At 43.1% G+C, this 20,624-nt stretch overlaps 1 protein-coding gene across 2 annotated transcripts in view; it reads left to right on the top strand.

The window, feature by feature from the left end:
- The first annotated feature begins 3,282 nt into the window (after positions 1-3,282).
- Positions 3,283-20,624, top strand: part of LOC134616592 (potassium/sodium hyperpolarization-activated cyclic nucleotide-gated channel 2-like) — a 35,551-nt gene continuing 18,209 nt past the window's right edge. The window contains exons 1-4 of one of the 2 annotated variants that reach the window (XM_063461475.1): positions 3,283-4,466; positions 7,610-8,033; positions 11,060-11,221; positions 20,046-20,264. In XM_063461475.1, coding sequence (XP_063317545.1) covers positions 3,283-4,466; positions 7,610-8,033; positions 11,060-11,221; positions 20,046-20,264 — 1,989 coding nt within the window. The remainder of the gene's footprint in view (positions 4,467-7,609; positions 8,034-11,059; positions 11,222-20,045; positions 20,265-20,624) is intronic. The other variant, XM_063461474.1, reaches the window with a different exon arrangement.

Here is a 20,624-nt window from a genome sequence, read left to right as displayed (position 1 = left end):
GATGCTCTTTTGCATACCCTGGTTTTAACAAGTGGTTATTTGAGTGTGGCAGGATGTGGTCTGCTGTTCAGCTGCAGGGAATAGATGGGGCAGTGCCAGGGAAGGCTGGCTAACACAGGTGGTGCCCATGTTCTAATCGTGCGTCCACCATTTAGCACCTTGGATAGCACCTTGGGACCCGGAGAGCAGAGTATGAGTAGCTGGGAAAACAAGCTGAGGGAGCTGACAGCATCAAAGAGCAAGCATTTAATAGAGCACTAAAAATCATCCACCAACCCATCTTTATTATTACATTGAGTTACTGTGGCCTTCCTATTAGTTCAAAGCATTCTGGCTATTTTCCTCTGACATCACCCAGAAAACTGATGCTCACTGGATATTTTCTCTTTTCCGGGCCATTCTCTGTAAACCCAGGATATGGTTGTGTGAGAACATCTCAGCAGATCAGCAGTTTCTGAAATACTCAGACCAGTCCTTCTGGCACTAACAACCATGCCACATTCAGAGATACTTAAATCACCTTTCTTCTCCGTTCTGATGCTTGGTTTGAACTTCAGCAGGTCGTCCTGACCACGTCTACATGCCTAAATGCACTCAGTTGCTGCCATGTGATTGGCTGATTAGATATTTATGTTAAGGAAGACTATAGCAGGTGTACCTAATGAAGTAGCTGATGAGTGTATTTATACATATCATGAGTGACCGTGAAGGCAAAATTAAGAGCACGAAGATGACTCTGATAGATAATTTACAACATTACAAGTTCATTTGAGGCCTGGCGTTCATAAAACCTAAATCTACACTGATAAAACCTTCAAGCCTTGAACTACTTCCCTGAAAGGAACATGCCATTCTTGGATTTCTGTCAATGTGTGAGAAAGACATCAGACGTTCCCATTGAATTAAGCAGCCATTAATAATCAGGTGGCGTCTGAGTCACTGCAGCGCCCTGTGAGGTTTTCAGATTCAAATAAATGAATATAAGATTGCTAAAGGACTCCAAGTTGTTGGTACAAAGAAATGAGGTGGCAGCACGTCAACGCAATTACAGAAAGCTTTTGGTGACTTATTTACACAAGCTCGACAGAACTGCTGTAGTGGAGAAATTTTGTATCACTAAGCCTTAGAACTTTTGGGAAGACTTACAGATGATGTGATTCCTCTTTAGTTTTTAGAGCTGTTACCTTATGGGCCACACAAATAAGGCCATCGCTTAGTCTTCCCAATATGGGCTAACACATGTGGTTTGATTAATGGATAAACCTTTATAGCATGTGCGTTCTGCTCTTGTGTTCACCAACATGTTTCTGGGCCACTCACATTACCTAACTACTTGTTGAGAGTTTGTTTTCTGCTACCTACATTAATTTTCCTGCCTCCCTTTGGTCTGGAATTAGCTGGAAACCATTTGAGAATGTCACACCACTACATCACCACTACCAGGAAATTAAACCGAACCTCAGTGCAGCTGCACATTTTTGACTAATGATGCAAAGGGAAGACGGCAGAAAGAGGGAGACAGAGAGAAAGACTACATTGGGGGGGGGGGAAGGTGACTTCTGAGCACTGATGGTAAAAAATAAGAGATTTCTGAGATGTCGCAGAACAGATCTGCTAAGTGGGATTAGTTACTGTATATTCTTGTGTTAATGCCGGATTCTGTGAAGCACCACAACCATTTTTTTTAAATATATGTGGCCGAAATTGCACCCAACCAAAACTAGAACAAAGAAAAGAGGCTAGCTACTATCTCTCCTCTGGTGGCAGAACACTCGATTATCGTGGCCTAAATCTGTAGAGATGAAGCTATACCTCTGTGGCTTTGGCTGGTGTTACATGTGGGTTCAGACTATCTGCTAGTCTGGAACGTGGTGATGCCAGTGGATATTCATTTACTTGTTCTCTATGTGGAAGCAGCTGGTGTTGTGCTCATACTTTGCAGGTGAAACCATAACACAGTCGTTGCAGTACATGACATCTGCTGTGTATTCTTGCCGACCTTTGTCACAGGTAGTCTCTGCCAGATTATGCAGTAGCTGACTCCACTTCTGAGTGTTAAGTTGTTCTGTTTTTGTGGGTCAGGTGTTGGAGGAAGACAGGAATAACTAATTGATTATTCCTTGGTATTTCCTTTTCATATAAGAGTAAGCATTTAAAAACAAAAAAAAAGGCCAAATGTGGACAGCACCAGAACAGAAGTTTTTGTTTCATGAGCTGTATACTTGGCAGTGGTTAGCACCTCACAGCTAAAAAGTCCTGGGATTGAATCCAGCTTGTAGCCAGAGACTTTCTGTGTGGAGTTCCCCCCGTGTCTGCGTGGGTTCTCTCTGAGTACTCCGGCTTCCTCCCACAATCCAAAGACATTCAGTTAGTGGGGTTAGGTTAATTGGTGATTCTAAATAGGTGTGAATATGAATGTGAATGGTTGTCTTCTCTCTGTGTTAGCCCTGTGACAGACTGGTGACCTGTCCAGAGTGTAGCCTGCCTCTTGCTCTATGGCAGAAGAGAATGATGGATTGTATGCTTTGAATGTAAGAAACTTTATACTGGACCCATTCATATTTTGGATATTTTTTACTAGACTCAAATGTGTAGCAATAAATAAGTTGAATGAGAAAGAAGAAAAAGCTTCTAGGACAAAAATCAATATTGTGAGTTTCAGTATGTCCCCTCGGGATCATCAATGCACTTTGTTTTTGTAGAGAAATGAGTCCAGACTGTAGATCTGTTGTTGGTTTTGAACATGTGCCATGGATAACATTTGAGAGCTTTGCCAGAATCATAAAATGAATTATGACCACTAGAGGGTGCTAAACACCAGCTAAGTCACCAACATGCTTTAAGGAAGATTGTCATTGTCAACGTCTTACAGAACACATGAATTAATTTCAGTTTGCATTGACGTTTAGGGAAAAACATTCAGTAATTGGCAGCATGTCAGGTATTTTTTTTAAAGATTTAAACATGACGCTTAATTCATGTTTAAGGTAATGACTGAGAGGCCTCAGCTGGATGCAGGCTGAACTGAATTTAGAAGAGCACAGGCTAATGGTGTAATGACATTTGACGCAAAGAACCCAATGAATTTGATGCTTAATCATTTCTGACACAATGACTAGTGAAAATATAAGTGCAGTAGTTTGCAAATAAGTCACGTCCACCCCTCCCTCTCTCCTTTCTCTCTCCCCCCATCTCTCCCTCTCTCTCCCCCTTCTTCTCCTCTCCATCCTCGCTCTATCTCTGATTGGCTTTCTTCAAAGATAATTGGAGGCAAAATTTGATATGCTCAATGTCATGGACAGGAATGAGGTTTCGCCGGCGTCTGCTGCCACCATGAAAAAGAAGGCGGAGGGCGGCACTGGATGCAGCCACATCAGCGCAGCCAAGGCTGTCTCATCCAAATGCACGAGGAGCAACAGCGGGCAGAACTGTCTGGACCCTGGCTCTCCCGGGGCAGCGAGCGCTAACCTGTCCGGTGTGCCCAGCAACGTCGTGATGGACGAGACCGAGGACGGAGAAGAGGAGTCCAAGTTTCAGCATCCGCGGTTGCGCCGAGCTGGGGGGAGCGGCAGCGGCGGAGGCGGAGGAGGAGGCGGCAGTATCAGGATGAAGAACTTTACGCCAGGAGGGGGAGCCTCGTCCTTGGCTTCCAGGAGAAACTCCAACAAGGAACCCTGCCTTACGCACACAGAGGACGCTCCTGCCGCCCCACGGCCCACTGCTGCCTCCAGAGCTACCGAGACACCCTTTCCGGGCGATGCTGCCCAACGCGGCGAGACCTGCAGAGCTTCTGGGGTGGAGGCGTCGGAATCAGCGGTCGCGGTAGAGGTTTTAAACGCGACAGCGGGTGATGGTTGCAACGGCGTTGCTCCAATTTCCAGCATGAAATGCAACAAAAACGGAGAATGCAGGAGGGACTCGGGTACCGGGAGCCTGCGCTCAATCATCTCCAAGACGGAGAAGCAGACCGGGGGATCGGGGAGAGCCGAGGACGGGGGGGGCGCCAAGCGAGGAGCCTGTAACTCGACCACCGCCAGCATGGACGGCTCGATCACGCCAGGCGGGTCCCTGACCGGGGGGCACGGAGGAGAAAGCGCAAACCCCGGCGCAACCCCCGTGTCCAGCGGAGTCCCCGAGAAAAAGGACTCCAAGGTGTCCTTCTCTAACGCACCAAGCCGGAAAGCCTCGTCCTCGCTACACGGCCCGGCTCAGACTCAGACCCAGCAGCCTAGGAACTCTGTCACTTTCCAGAAGCCGGAGGATGGCCCGGCAATTGTGCCCGCCGAAGATGCAGAACCTCGGGGAAGCCAAGCCAGCTTCATGCAGCGGCAGTTTAGCAGTATGCTGCAGCCTGGAGTTAACAAATTCTCCTTGCGCATGTATGGTAGTCAAAAAGCAGTGGAGAGAGAGCAGGAGAGGGTAAAATCAGCTGGAAATTGGATTATCCACCCTTACAGCGATTTCAGGTAAGAGCTGTGGGTGCGATTGGTTACATGAGGGGCTCGTAAGGGTCCTCATTGTCATCTACAACTTACTTTGCAGTGAGTAGCCTAACCACTGGGACTCCTTAGAAACACATGCATTTATTGTTCGGGGCTGCCGGCTGCTGGTTTTTCATGCCGTCCCTTATGATTGAACCCGCAGAGATTTAAAACGATGCATTGCATCGGGCTGCATGTAACCCCCCCGCCAAACAACCTGTTGTCAGGCAAACCGACTTTAGCGAAGAGTGTCCTTTCAAGGTTGTAAACAAACCCATTCTAGTCCACACTATAGCATGTCTGGGGTGCTCAACAAGCTAGGCCTGCTAATACACCTCGACTTTTCGTTGCAGTGCGATCTCATTTAGCAAAGGGGACAGCGCTCTGAAGCTGCCTTCATTTAAAATACCATTATTTCTTTGAGAATCCGGATAAGGTGTGCAGTGTAGGCTCTACCACAAAAGCTTGCTGACAGGATGTATATGTATGTGTGCGTGTGTATATGTGTGTGTGAGTGTGTGTGAGTGTGTGTGCCTGCGTGTGTATGCGATGCACTCAGTAATGGAATGTCACCTTGAGCCAAGTGTGCGGAAACCTCAAGCATGCTCACTGGAGACATATCCGCCTGTAAGACTCCCCGGATTGTGCATTATAATGACGGATGCGCTCTTTTATATCGCGGCTCAAACGCCGATGACCCAGCTGGACATCCAGCAGCTATTTTGTCATTCAAATATTTTGGAGGAAGCACCAGAGAAGAGGGCTCCTCGTGATTGAGGCTTGCCTTTCAGCGTTTTATTATAAACGTATGAGTCGCCTGATTGAATTTGGGTCAAAAAATACCAGCAGGTTTGACTCTGGGGCTGGATGGGTTGGTTTCAGCACCACAGGGAGTGGACAGCTCCCATCTCATTTGGAGTCGGCTCGCGCGTGTGAGCGCTACGTTTAGACCCCCATCACTCATCATCCACGCTTGGCCCTTTCGTATCACGTAACACCGTGTCAGGACACCAAGCATGAGACATAACTTCAGCAGCAGAGATGCAATTTGACGACAGGCCACTTTGAAGACCTTTGTTTAGCTCGCAGACTCCCACTCCGCGAGAAGCTAGCGGCCCTCCCCTGATTCTTATGCTAATTAATGCATCTTAAAGCAACAAAGTTGCTTCAAATATCATCATCGGGGCGGTTATTGTTGTTGTCGTGTGGTGGGGGAGTCAGTTCCTGTTGCATAAGTCGCAGTGTAATGACTCAGCGCTGCACCTGTCCTGCAGAGCTTCCTGTGACGGGATCAAACCTCAACACTTTACTCTCTGTCCCATTTACCAGCCTGTCACATCAGCACTGGCAGTAAGTAAGCGAGACTGTTGTCCTCTTGATATCAATACCTTAATATTATTGAGAGTTTCGTATAAACGAGCCCTCATTTTCTGTTAGTGGGGCCCAGGAGAGCTCATAAACACATTTAACACAGTCTATGCGCTACTTTCTCCCGTTTTGTGACAATAGAATACAATCATGGGTTTAAACAGATCATTCAGAATTCAGAAATAAAAAATAATAAAAATAGTGAGAAAATCCCTCTGTTGGCAGTCTCTCAGACTCCAGATGTAAAACCTGAGAGAAAACAATCGATATCTACTTGCTGATCTTAATAATAGGCCACTTCCTATGCAGCACTTCCGCACTCAAATCCTAAATGCATTCATCTGTGTTATTAAATTAAAGTAAATCAAAAACATGAAACATTTCCTTGTTTGTTGCTGGTCGCAAATTCAGCTTATATTCATACATATCCGGTTTTAATGAGGTCTGAACAACAGAAAGAAATTAAAAAGGAATTTTCTGGTCATTTATATTCCCTTAATACTGATTTTTAAACATGCAGATGCATAAGTGTTGGCAGGACCCTAAACAAAGAAGATGGTCCTGCCAAATGCAACATTAACAGATTATGTCCTTCTCTTTCCACCCGGTCTATGTCCATTCTTGTCCACAGTCTTGTTACCTACCGTATTGACTACCGCAATTCTCTTTTGCATGGTCTCCCCCCCAAAATCCCTCCATAAGCTTCAACTGGTTCAGAACTCTGCTGCTCGCATTATCACCAGAACCCCCTCCTACCAGCACATCACCCCTGTTCTTCAGGAACTTCACTGGCTCCCAGTGATAATATACAAACTTCTTCTGCTAACCTTCAAGGCCATTCATAACCTTGCACCTCCTTACCTTTCTGACCTGTTAAGCAATACCTTTTCTGCCCGCTCACTTCGATCTTCTTTGTCTATCCAGCTTTCTGTGCCTTGCTTCCGCCTCGCCACCATGGGAAACAGAGCTTTCAGCTGCTCTGCTCCCAGGCTGTGGAACTCTCTACCCCCAGATATAAGAAACATTGGTTCTCTCCCCCAGTTTAAATCTCAACTCAAAACCCATCTGTTCAAATCTGCATATTCACTGTGAACCCACTGTTTGTTAATTTTATCTTATGCTTTTGTTTTATTGTTCTTCATTGTGTCATTGTTCTATTATGTGTTTTTATCTATTGTACAGTGTCCTTGGGTGTCTTGAAAGGCGCTTTATAAATAAAATGTATTATTATTATTATTAAGAGGCAAAGCCAAAATAAAACCCAGTGGTTCAGAAACGAAGATGAAAAGGCCTTCCATGGTTTAACCCATCATTTAAGCATTTGCATTTAAATTTTTGAGTTATTACAGGAAAAGCAGCTCTGCTACATGTCCTTACTCACACGAACAGTGATAATCTTTAGATTCCTTTTGCTTTGTTACAAAAATCTAAAATGTGTAAAGAAATCGGTTTAATGCTGATTATAATTCACGTCAGTATGGGGAAAAAGTAAGTATCTTTCCCCCCCATTATTCTCTGCATGCTCATGCTGGCAAAAAATACCACTTTGGCTGCACTTTGTTTACACTTTTCCATTTTGAGCCAGGCAGTCTCTTGTGCCTATTGCATTTCCACAGCAAATCCCTCTTCTCATCTGACTCTATTTTTGTCTTTTCTTCCCCTTTCCCCTCTTTTTCCCTCCTGTACTCTGTGCACACACCCATCTAAAATGCACTGTCACGCACACACATCCACTTCCACTTCGCACACACGCCTGATAGGTTCTACTGGGATTTTACAATGCTGCTTTTCATGGTGGGCAACCTGATCATCATCCCCGTGGGCATCACCTTCTTCAAGGACGAGACCACGACGCCCTGGATCATCTTCAATGTGGTGTCCGATACCTTCTTCCTCATGGACCTTGTGCTTAATTTTCGCACTGGAATCATCATCGAGGACAACTCAGACATCATTTTGGACCCTAAAACCATTAAGAAGAAGTACTTAAAAACTTGGTTCATTGTAGACTTTATCTCCTCCATCCCAGTGGATTACATATTCCTTATAGTAGAGAAGGGGATCGACTCAGAGGTATACAAGACTGCTCGGGCCCTGAGGATCGTCCGCTTTACCAAGATCCTGAGTCTCCTGAGGCTGTTGAGGCTCTCCAGATTAATACGCTACATCCACCAATGGGAAGAGGTAAGGGCACACATTTCATAGCTGTCCATGAGCTAAAACATTATCTCAAAACTCACAGCTACAGAAGAAGAAACCCCTAGCTTAGTCAGTGAGAAAAGGTCAGTGATTTTCCTCCAATATGCTGATGTTGGCTCATGGCCAAACCAACAATCTGCTTCTCTGGCCTGCTCTCCTTCACCTGGAGGCCCAGGATCAGTGTTCTCACCTGCCACCTGGTGAGAAAAATATAATGTCTGCAGGATGTTTGCGCGCTAACAAAGTTTGCATTCTAATTACTGTTATTGTAACACCATCCTCCTAACCTTCTGTCTCCATCTGACCTGGCAGTCCCACAGGTGGCACTTAATAAGCAACCTATTACCAGGGCAAACATAGTTAATCAATTAAGAGACTGGAGGAAGAGCAGGTGAAGTAGAGACAGCGATTATCATAAGCAGCACTAGGGGGGCTATTGACTGTGATTATGTGACTAATTATTCATTTAAAGTGATTGGAGAGGTTGGGTGAGATGGCAGGTCTGCACAGACCTGACTGGTAGACTCTGCATGTGAGGATGGGTGCTGTTGCTAGGATGCTTCTTGAAGACTGAACCCAAAGCACCAGTCCTAAACTTCCTGGCCACTCAGCTATTATTTACTCCACGAGAGGGATACACCTTTGTGGGCCCCTGCCCCAGCCCCTCATCAGACTCTCCTCCTCTGCGTTAAGAGGAATAGCCTGGGAGACAGGAGGTCCAACAGTGTCATAAGATCGCTCTACTTTTCATTTATGCAAGTATTGGCAGCCTGGTGCTGGCATTTTGCAGTAGTGAGCAGCACAGTGGGGCTTGGCTGCTCACTTGACCTTTGGATAATTGGATTTCTGAAGATATTATGTGATATGCACACATACACGCAGAGTGGTGCATGATGGGAAGTAATACTTGCACGTGTGAAGAATAAGAGCGGCGATGTAGTGGAGAGTGAAAAACTGGCACATGCGGGAGATGCCCATTTCAAATGCCTGTTTCCGTTATTGTTAACTATAACAATTTATTTTGAAAATCCAAGAGCTGAAGCTGTGAGCTGTTTTTAGTTCCTGTAACGTTCTCGGTGCTCTCCGTAGTTCTGAACACCTCAGTGAGCCAGCACAACATGACCGTGTAAGTCGGCTTTCTGTCATCCATCCTCCTTGCAAGAATGATGACCAACTGCTCTATTTTGTGAGTCGCTGATTGATAAAAAGTGACAGTGAAAACCTCATAAAGGTTAAAGCTGCATTTAGAAAGATCAGCACATGTGATTCATGTCCAGTCTCATTCCTCATCACTCCAGTCATAGAGTATCACTTCTCCCTCAGTTGCACTGAGTAAGAAATGACCCATTTCCTGTTCCTTCATAGTAGACTAATCAGACCATTCTACGTGTTTTATAATGAAACGTACTGTCACTTCTGCACATTAAGATCTCATACCTATTATTAGTGCTTTTAAGCAGCTATTAGATGCTAAGCAGCATCACAGTTTTGATTCTTGAGGTCAGGCAAGTGATAGATGATTGGCCTAAGTGACTGTCCAGTGATGGAGGATGATTGATGTGCGAGACGACACAGACTATCAGTTGTTAAGGCTCATGATGGTCCCCGTCCATCACGCTGTGTGCATGTGATGGCACGTCTGTCTCCGCTGTTAGTGTATCTTTTGTGCCCGCCGGCTTGCGTGAGTGTTTTGTATATGTGACTGGGCCCCATGCGTGCTGGCGCCTCAGATTGATGTCACATATCTCGGTGTAACGAATGCGCTGCTCGCTCCTGCTGTGTTTGGTTTGAAACTGATGGGAAGCTGTCTCCCCTACTCATTTATTAAACTTGGTGGAATCCAAAGAAGAGTGTGAAGCTGAGCAGGAAGGCAGCTTCCCAATAAGAAATGAATTCATAGTAGATTCTTAGCAGAGGGGCAGTTGACAAGATTGAGGTTCAAAAGTGGACACGGTTACTAATACACACACAAACACACACGCACGCACGCACGCACGCACGCACGCACGCACGCACGCACACACACACACACACACACACACACACAAAAGAAGACAAACTGGCCGGGGTTATGAATACCAACATGGAGAATGAAGAGGCTGCAGAACAAAAGGAAGCTGTGTTGACTCTGTGACACAGAGTGAAAGAAGACACACAGGATAAAGACACGGCGAGGAGGAGGTTAATAAGGTACAGTGGGATGAATCAGACACTAACAACTGTGGACAGAAAACAAAGGGAGAAAGTAAAAACAGGGAATAATCCTCCAAATAAAAAAAGGAAGTAGCACAAAGGGTGGTGGGTCAGGTAATCAAATCTGCTCAGGACCATTCCTGAATGTGTGAAGTGACCAGGACGCATCCACACGGCAGCCATAATAAGACCACATGATACACTGGAGCATCTTTTATGAAAAGAAAAAAGATCAAATTTGCTACTTATTGAGATTTTCCCTTGTGTGACGATTTACATATAAAAGAAAAGCTTAATCAAAAACATGTTTAAAGTTTACTACAATTCACTTTGTATTAGCTGTATGTGTTCTTCTGTTTCCAGCTTTTTTTTTTAACATCCATGATTTTAAAAATTAAAATCATGATAATGAAGTGGAAATTTTCTCCACTGGTTGTCATATATACGAACTGCCTGAAACAGCACGCTGGAATGATGTCCAATGTGCATTTTGTAGCCCATCTGGGCATTGTAGTTTCAACATTGCAGTCATTTGTTCAAGAGTGCAGCACTACCAAGTTTTTCTTTTACAGAGACCTTATAAGTTCCCCTTTCCTTGACCTCATGATGTTTTCCATTAAGATCAAAGTAAAGCAATCATGAATTGGAGGTAGGTGGTAATCATTTCGACTGGTCGAAATGCAGACAGCTGGAGAACACATAGCGCTAAAGTCTCATCAGATAAAACTTACGACACTGTCAAGAAAGCCATAATTACTGAGTTCATGTTCCAATATAATCTTACATATAAACTCCTCTCCTTGCCTTGCTGTCTCCAGATCTTTCATATGACCTATGACCTAGCCAGCGCGGTGATGCGGATCTTTAACCTGATCGGTATGATGCTGTTGTTGTGTCACTGGGATGGCTGCCTACAGTTCCTGGTCCCCATGCTGCAGGAGTTCCCATCGGATTGCTGGGTGTCCCTCAACAAGATGGAGGTACGTATGAGGGAATCATGACTAGGCACGTCGGACTGCACATATCAGACCAGAACTGGGCTTGCTTCTTGTAACCCGAGTGAACAAGAACTAACTGTGGTCACAAGGTATTGATCGAAGCGTTTCGCTGTCATCAGAAAATATTGGCTAAATCTCAGTCAATATTTTGTGACCATGATAAGCTCTTTCTTGTCTTTCACTGCGCAGGGAACCCCGGTGCTTTAGAAAGGTTATTTGGAGAAGGGAAGCCTCAAATTGGCCTCAGAGATTTTTAATACTTTAGAGAGGAACACCACCAATTTTCCACTTCTGTTTACAGGACCTTGCTAAATATGTTAAAGAAAGTTACACAGTGCCCTTTGTCACTTCACAAAGCCGTGTGAAGTGTGATAAATGTCAAGTGATGGCACTTGAAGTTACCAGATATCGTCTGTCGCCCACTCCTCAGCTCAAAGCTACATCAGGCTCCACCAGCATAACACAGCTGATTCTCCAGTGTGGGTAATGTGGGCAGCAGGAAGAAGGCATGCAAGCAAAAAGACAATATCTCTGTTGTGCTGCCTCAGTAGCTTGTTTTTATTGGTTAATCTTTTTAAATGATGTGAGCACAAAAATTATTAAGACATGAACATTAAACAGATCTTAATTGTGACCACACTACTTTACAAATAACCGTGTATGATTCAATAATTTATAATATTAATATTAATTAATATTACTGATACCAGGGCAGAGCTATGCACACTTCAGAAAATCATTATTAAGCTTAGTGATCACTGCTGTGTATGATTCAGGAGGAAAAGTGTGTTCGCCTTTCAAGCAAATCAAGGATATTACTCATATCACAACCTTGTCATTGGCAGAAAACAGCTATAGCTTACCAACAAAGAGGCTGTTAAAAACAAACCTGTGAGATTTAAGTGCACCTCTACATCACTCCGTGCCTCCTCTTCAGCACGGTGGGGCGATGACAGGAAAGATAAAAGGGGGAAATAGAGGGATGGGGGAAATATGGCCAGGCAGCTGGGCTCTTTGTTGCCATGTCTCTCTCAGAGAGATAAAAGCTGTTTGTTTATAGGTCTGTCTGTCAAACCAGCCTTTTACTGAGCAAGAGGAGACCACACCAAACCCAGACACGAGGCACAGGTCCAAATGGGGTTTTAAACAGATTGGGTCCTGCTCCCAGACACCGCCTGGGTCGGCCACGACGGCTTGTAAATTTCAGATTTGAAGTATTTCCTGGATGAGAGGAGGGACTCTTGTTTTTAGTGCTGTACAAGAGTAATTCTAGTTGAAACAAGTTAATGGGATGATGAGGGTAAACATCCTCTTTGCCATATTGCTGAGATGAAAAGGATTCACTTTTTGTTTGATGTGTCAGACTGAAACCTACTGCAGTTTTACTGATGTTATTTTGTAGAGCTGGGTCACCGAGGACAAAGGATATATATATTTATTTTTTTCTTCAATGCTGGTAAAATGATCTTGGACAAAAAGAACAATAAATTACCTCTTACTTTTTATTTTGCTCCTCTAAATAACTAACCTACATCCAGAAAATGTAGGTACACATATTTATATGCAGAAATTTAGAGATTGTAATGAGTGGAGGTGTGTTCGCTCACCCCCGAGGCTGACTATATCAAAACCAAGCCTTTGATGTTATAGATGATTAAAAATCCGTCATGCATTGCCTTGACTGTATCAGCTCTATGCCCTACACTGAAATACACACCACAGTACCAGTATAACAAACACCCCTGCTTCTTTGAATTTATCCATCCATCCTTCCATCTAGTTTCTTAATCACTTGTCCAATTCAGGGTTGGAGCCTATCAACAGCTGTCATGTCAGAGGGTGAAAGGCAGTGTGCAGAGAATAGGAATAAGACAGTCAAATTGAAATTGCGGCGATTTATTGGATCTGAAATGATTAGCTCCATTTGTCGAGCCACAGAAAATTAAATCAGCAACTTAATGACAACAGATGAAATCTTTTGGTTAGCTGTAAGTACCAAATATTCACTACTTCTGTTGCTCACATGACTTATGGCTTTTCTCTTTGTTTTACATAACTCGACATTCCTGGTAAATCAAAATAAGGAATTTGAAAATGCTGTTTTGGACTCACAAAATGAAAAACTAAAGACTTTTGTTTATATCGGCCCACAGTGAGATTTAAAAATGTCTATCAAATATTGATAACATCATAAATTAGAGAGTACATAATGGCAATAAAACAATGTGTCAGTGGCACAGATGATTTTGGACCTGTTCTAAAAGTTGTCGACTGCACTCGACCAACTTTGATACAACGCAAATGAACCACAACAAATAGTACATCAATTTTAATCATAGCAGGAACAGGGGCCTGCTCAGTAAATGTACTATGGTACTTTGGAAGACACGGACCTCCAGGGTGAAAGAGGTTAAAGGCCTAAAGAACTCACCGAGAGAATATCCAAGAGATCCTTCAAATTAGGATCTCTTGGAGCGCGTATCTAACAATGACAACTAAAAAGCACCGCAGATGCAACAGCAACACAAGTTCAAAAGTATTTCTACTTTTCTAAACTTATAGGCTGCACAAAAGGCAATCGTGCTCAGTACACGCTGCAGAGTTTGAAGTCCATGATGATGGAGTCTGGGCCTGACAGGACACTGACTCCTCCAGTGTTCTCTCTTGCTGTATAATCAAAGACAGCCGGTCTCCAGAGAGCCGTCACTCTCAAACGAAAGGCCCGCTCTGGCATGGGCTACATATGGCCACCTGAGACCACCCCCTATTGAGTGGCTGACAACTTGTAACATTAGCCATTGTGTTGCAGCTAGGCCATCCATCATGGCTCACACCCTACAGTGGCTCTGGTGGTGTGGGGCCCACAGGCAGGACCCATGGAGGGCGTTGAGAACACTCTGTAACTCTGAATGACATCCACCAGCTAATAATTGGATTCAGTCAAACTTGTACTACCTCAGGGAACACAGGTTGTTTTAGCAGTACACCCGACTTCCACCCCTGTATTGAACTCAGGTTATATTTAGCGTGAGCTTTACTCTGCCTTATCAGCCACTAAGTTAATTTCCATGCAAGAGTGCTTATAGAGCTTGGCTGCATTATAGAGTACAGAGGCGACTGGGTAATAACAGTGACAGTCATGCTAACTGACAGAAACGGGGTGTATACTTTCAACTCTGTAATTACAGCTGTGTGTGCACCCATCCCTTACAGTACCCACATCACAGAGGCGTCTCTTTCCCATTATCCTCCGCTTCTCTCAGCTTTGCAGTACAGTGGTCTGCTTACGTTAGTGACAGTAAGTCAGTAATCACTGTGTCTGGTGTGAAATCACCTGATTTACTCATTGCAGTTAGTTTGACCAAACACCATCACAGGTCTGCTGTGGGATATTTCAGATTTGATTTGAAGTACTCATTAAGCCAGTTATAGCAATATACACATGAAGAGCTAAATCTGCTGTCTGAGCTCTAAATTAACTTGAAATTAGTTGGTGGTGATTGTTTCGTGGGAGAGGAGAGAGAAAGATGGGATTATATCGCAGGTGTTTTTGTTTTGTACAGCCTTACTGAGCCGAGTACAAGGAATGCAATAATATTATAGCCTACTAAAAGAAGTTGTATTACTGAACAAGTAGCTATGACATCTAATTATGCTGAAAGCCACTCAAGAGGAAGTATTTTGAAGCCAGTGTAACAGGAACTTTCCCTCACGTGGTGTTGTTAAAAGGACTAAAGTGGGCTCCTGACTCAACTTATTTCCCTTACACACACACACTCACACATTTTCATATCTTAGTGAGGACAACTAATTGCGATAATGCTTCCCCTAGCCGCTTCCCCAAACCCTAACCATCAAAAATGAATGCCTAACCATAACCCTTAGCCTAAACCTAACCATAACCTGATTATAACCCTGACACTAAAACCACATTTTGAGTCTCAAAAATTCCTTCAAACTCATGGGGACGGGCATTTTGTCTGCTTAAGTGACTGTCGGTCCTCACAAGTATGGTAGCACTACAATTTCATGGAGGCTTTTCACAAAGATGACAGTTGCTGTGGCCACCATCGAAAAATATATATACACTTTATTAGTTCCACCCCTCTGGTATTGGTTTGTACCCCCTTTTTCCCTCACAGCAGCTTTAATTCTTCATTGCACAGATTCAACAAAGTGCTGGAAACATTGCTCAGAGATGTTGGTGGTTACTGACATGCCAGCATCATGCCAGTTGCTGCAGATTCATGATGTGAATCTCCTGTTCCATCACCTCTCAAAGCTGATCTATTGGATTGAGATCTGGTGACTGTGGAGGCTATTTGAGTGCAGTGAACTCACTGTCCTGCTCAAGAAACCACTTTGAGCCATTGGTACAATGTGGTCATAAAGGGATGGACCTGGGCAGCAGCAATACTCAGGTATGCTGCACCCTTTAAACACTCAGTTTCCTGTTTTTAACTAACATGGGTGGCACCTGCTGTGGTCTTCTGCTGCTACTTCTACTTCAAGGTTAATGATCTTGTGCGCTCAGAGTCGTTCCTCTGCAAACTTTGGTTGTGTTGAGTGGTTATTTGAGTTACTGCAGCCCTCCTGTCAGCTCAAAGCAGTCTGGCCATTCTCCTCTTACATCAGCAAGGCATTTTCACCCAGAGAGCTCCTGCTCACTGGATATTTTCTCTTTTTCAGAACATTCTCTGCAAACACCAGAGATGGCTGTGTGGGAAAATCCCAGTAGATCAGCAGTTTCTGAAATACTCAGAAACTGTAGCTTGTCTGGCCCAACAACCATGCTAGATTCAAAGTCTCTTAAGTCACCTGTGCTCTGATGTTCACTTTGAAATTCATCAGGCCATCTTGACTTTTTTAAAAAATGTATTAGTCCTTTATTTATCCAGGTAAAAAATCTCATTGAGATTAAAAATCTCATTCCCAAGAGAGACCTAGCATCATGGCAGCAAAAGTCAAAAATACATGTACCACACAAGTACATAACATTTAAAACAAATACAATATCCCGTTTGTCTCCATGTTTTAGTGAACTAAGTTGCTGCCATGTGATTGGGGGGGGGTTGATATTTGCATTAACAAGCAGTTGAACATTATACCAAACAAAGTGACTAGTGAGTGTATGCATAAACAGTATGCATATATATATATTTGGTGATGAGGAGCACTACTCACTCCATAGAAATATTTTTCCAGTTTCTCTGAATGAGTTTTGTCAAGTCCAAAAAAATAACTGATGTTAATGACAGGTTAATAATTTTAGCACACAGCCAGTACTAAGAAAGAAAATCAGGGCATGTTGGCCTCTGCTTCATCTGCCTAATCCTCTTTAATCTGTCGCTCACAGGTTTACCATTTCATCACAGTGAGTACAAAAAATGACTTATAAGTTGCATTTAATTTAACACAAAACCTTTGCAGGAAAAGCTTGACCAAGAGTTAAAAAAAGAAGACACGTATAAGTCTGAGATATGTACCATGACGATCAAACTCTAGTGGAGACGGTGAAATAAGATGCTGGAAACAGCTAATCTGACTCTGTCCAAAGAGTAATGTTGATACACTGAACCTTTAGTGTTATGTACTATTTTTGTTTGCATGAGCCCCTCCAAATGTAAACATGAGCTGTTCGGATTTGATTGATTTCATTGGTATAACTGACCAGCTGAGCAAAAGTCCTCCTTCAGTTTCTGGGCTTATAACTATGACACAGATGATAGAAGGCTAAACAGAGTAAGCATTTTCTCACCATATCTAACTCATGAAACACAGTGTATAACAAAGTGTCTCCGGTTCTTTTCATCTTCTCTAAAGTTGGCTTAAATTAAGTAGCTCCACTGGGCCAGGCAGCCATCAGCTCATATTGGACAGAATACTGAAATCCAGCTTCTCTGTTGACCTTACAATGAGCTCTCTGTGGAGCATGCTTTGCCCTCCACTTTCCAAATAAATACATTTCACTGTCCAAACTGCAGATCATAAAGACACCACGCACACTGAGGCAGACAGGGAGAAACAGAAGGAGAGGAAGCACCAGACAAAGCTGACTGTACAATGAACTCTGATAAGCTGTTGTAAACTAAACTGGTGGGCGTGTGACAGGACCAGGGCAGCGACTTTGTCAGACGGTTGTCGATTATCTTTGAGATGTTTGTTCAGCTTATCGGGCATCCAGCACGCATAGTGATCATTCAGTATGATATTGCTCCATTTTCCACTGCAGTATTACTGTTGTTTTTCATGCACTTTGTGTCATTTGTAACATTGTAAGTGATTTGGATCAGGGAATGGGAAGATCTGTCTGTTGCTCTGCGTAACACTTTGATTACAGAATTTAACAGATTGCTATCAAATTTTCATTAGACTATATATATATATATATATATATATATGATGTATTTTGACACCATCCGCAATTACAGTAAACGTAACAGTTGTCATATTGCACTTTTCTGCTCTACCCAACCACTTTCAGCCATTCACACAAGCACTTTTTTTCTATCGGGCTCTGATGGATACACTAGAGAACAACTTGGGGTTAGGATCTTGCCCAAGGATATCTGGCAGGATCAAACCACCAACCTCCTGATTGGTAGATGACCTGTTTTACCCCTACTAGGAGTAACCCTTGAAGCTCCTATCTGAACTGGGTGGTTTCTGTCATATTTCAGACTTGCTTACAGAAAAAAATTAATGAGTTTGCATCAGAGGTTAGTGATGGTGCTTTCTGCCTATGACAAAACCCAGAAACTATTCAAGTTCTTGTCAAACCACACCTTTATTGATATATACCGAGGTGTCATAACTCGTCATTAATGGTACAGGGGAGGTTGTCAAATGTCGCCTTTATGGGGGAAAGAATTAAAAGCATCCCACCGCTGCTAGCATGGATAAAGTGCTGATGCATACTGATAATGTGAAGGTATTTTGACAGCACACGAGTTACATAAACCTGCCCAAACTGTTTGGCAGGTGCGTTTCACATCTGTGTTTGCGAGGCCTCTTGCACAACAAGGTTGCTGCAGGCTATTTAAAGAAGCATTTTTAGGGTACCGCAAGATAAATTTAAAGCCCCTGCGTTATCAGTCAAGTTCAAACAGACTATCCGCGGCTAATGGAGACGGTGATTACCATCAAAGCAACGGATAGTTCCCAAACTGAAATCTCCGAGGAGAGCGATTGAGACTTACGAGGATATGGAGTCTCTCCTTCTCTCTTGCCTGTTTCTATTTCAGAATCAAAGTGCTCATCATTCATCTATTATTCAATCTGCTTCACTCCACTGTTTCTCTTTCTGTTTTTACATATACCATTTAGCCCCAGCCCACTTGGTGGAGCTATATTTATTTTGGGAATTTTGATTTCCCTGAGCTCATATGGAGAGCTCTTTCTATCACTTTGTGGCCATTTAAAGTTATGCTGTTTGGATGTTAACAAACCTCTCTGCTCAGTCTCTACCTGTGATTTTTTTTAACCTTTTGTACCTAGTGATTGTTCTCGTATCTAATCTAATAGATGAATCAGATAAAAACAAATCAGAAAACAGCAAAAAAACAACAAAAAACCCCATGTGTTTTTTTAGTTTTCAGGTTTGTGAGTTACCAGCACTTAGAGAAACTACATTTATTTGCCTCAATTAAGCCAAATATTCATAATGAGAAACTGATTTGTGCATTAATCTGCTAGACACAGTACTTGTTGTATCGTCAAATTGTTAACATTTGAATACACACAACACATTTTGCATTGCACTTAAAAAGTTTTTTACATGAACTTAAAACAATAATGTTAATTTTTAAGATTAAAACATTGAATAAGTTCAGGTTTTTCATAAAAGCACTACACTTTGGTTCATTTAGTTAGTTTCGTTATAGGAAAGAAACAGAGAAGAACTGCACACTTAATATAATGCTGTAATAGAGTGCTGATGCACTTCTCTGCAGCAGGTTATGGGGAGGATATAATGCAGCTGATTGCCTTTGTTAAGTGCAGCCTGTGACCTCTGTGTAGCTGGTACATATTTAGTGAGGCTAAGTGTGTCTGTGTGTGTGTTTTTTTAGTGTGTGTGTTTCTTTAAGACTTGAGGGTCTCAGAGGTTTTCAGGATGCTGTTTGTAATTTTTTTTCCCTGTGCGCTGCTTTAGTAAGACAGCTTACACAGATAATGAGTTTCTTTAGTAGAAAAAAGATTAAACATAGCTAAGAATCTAGGATTCTGATTCTACTTTTGGCTTTGAATTAATTGCATCAGCATCGTGTTCAGACTCAGGTAAGCACAGTGAGGTCAAATCAAGACCTTTTTCATCTGACTCTTTTGTGAAGGGCCGTGTTTGGGGACAAAGTTACAGTGAAATAGAACATTTAATAAGTGTTCATTACATGTATTTAAAGTTGGCGGAAACATAGATGTCTTTCTAAATCGCAATCAGAGTTTGGAGTTGCCGCACAAGCAGCTTGGTGACCGCTGCCCTGCTGTAGTAGATTCCGATTCACACAGTTCTTCAAGTGCATATTTAATGGCCTCTCATTATAATTCCTCTCTGAGGAAATAACTTTCAAACCGTCTCTACTTTCCTGATTAGGCCTCGAAGGAATCCCTCGGTGTTGTTTCCCCTTCCTCCCTCTTTCCTTCTGTGTCCCTTGAGCTCTCATTTATATAACTGTTCCTCCATGACCCCCTGTCCCCAAAGCTTTTCTTCTAGTTACCTACTCCATGGCATTACCCTCGTCTGAAACATATATTTGAATGTAACATTTGTGTAAACTCCTTGTTTATCTCCTTTCTTGTCTTTCCACAGAACGACACCTGGTCAGAGCTGTACTCCTTTGCTGTTTTCAAAGCAATGAGCCACATGCTGTGCATTGGTTATGGCCGCCAAGCCCCGGAGAGTCTATCAGATATCTGGCTCACTATGTTGAGTATGATTGTAGGAGCTACGTGCTATGCTGTTTTTATTGGCCATGCAACAGCTCTCATCCAGTCCCTGGACTCCTCCAGACGGCAATATCAGGAAAAGGTGAGGAAACAATTCCATCCCATGATTTCAACACTTTTCTGCAAGCTGTTTTTCTTTAGATCCAGCATTTCCTCTTTATTTGTCCTTTAAAAGGAAGTTATTCACCTGCTTGCAAAGTTTTGGTTAAGAAAATGAGATGAAACATTAAAGCTGAAGTGGTGGCCCATCAGTTGAGTAACTTAGCCTAGCATGAAACAGAGAAGCAGCTAATCTCACTGATCATCTACCAAAATTTACTCACAAGCTTCTGTAGAGCTCTTCAGCTTACACATTATGTTGTTTTTGGGGGCGGCTGTGGCTCAGGTGGTAGAGAGGGTTGTCTGCCAATCAGAAGGAGCAAGGCTTGATCCCTGGCTCCTT

The sequence above is a fragment of the Pelmatolapia mariae genome, linkage group LG18 (genome assembly GCF_036321145.2).
Source record: "Pelmatolapia mariae isolate MD_Pm_ZW linkage group LG18, Pm_UMD_F_2, whole genome shotgun sequence".
In the NCBI taxonomy this organism is placed as follows: Eukaryota; Metazoa; Chordata; class Actinopteri; order Cichliformes; family Cichlidae; genus Pelmatolapia; species Pelmatolapia mariae.
This window is presented reverse-complemented; position numbering and strand designations above follow the sequence as displayed.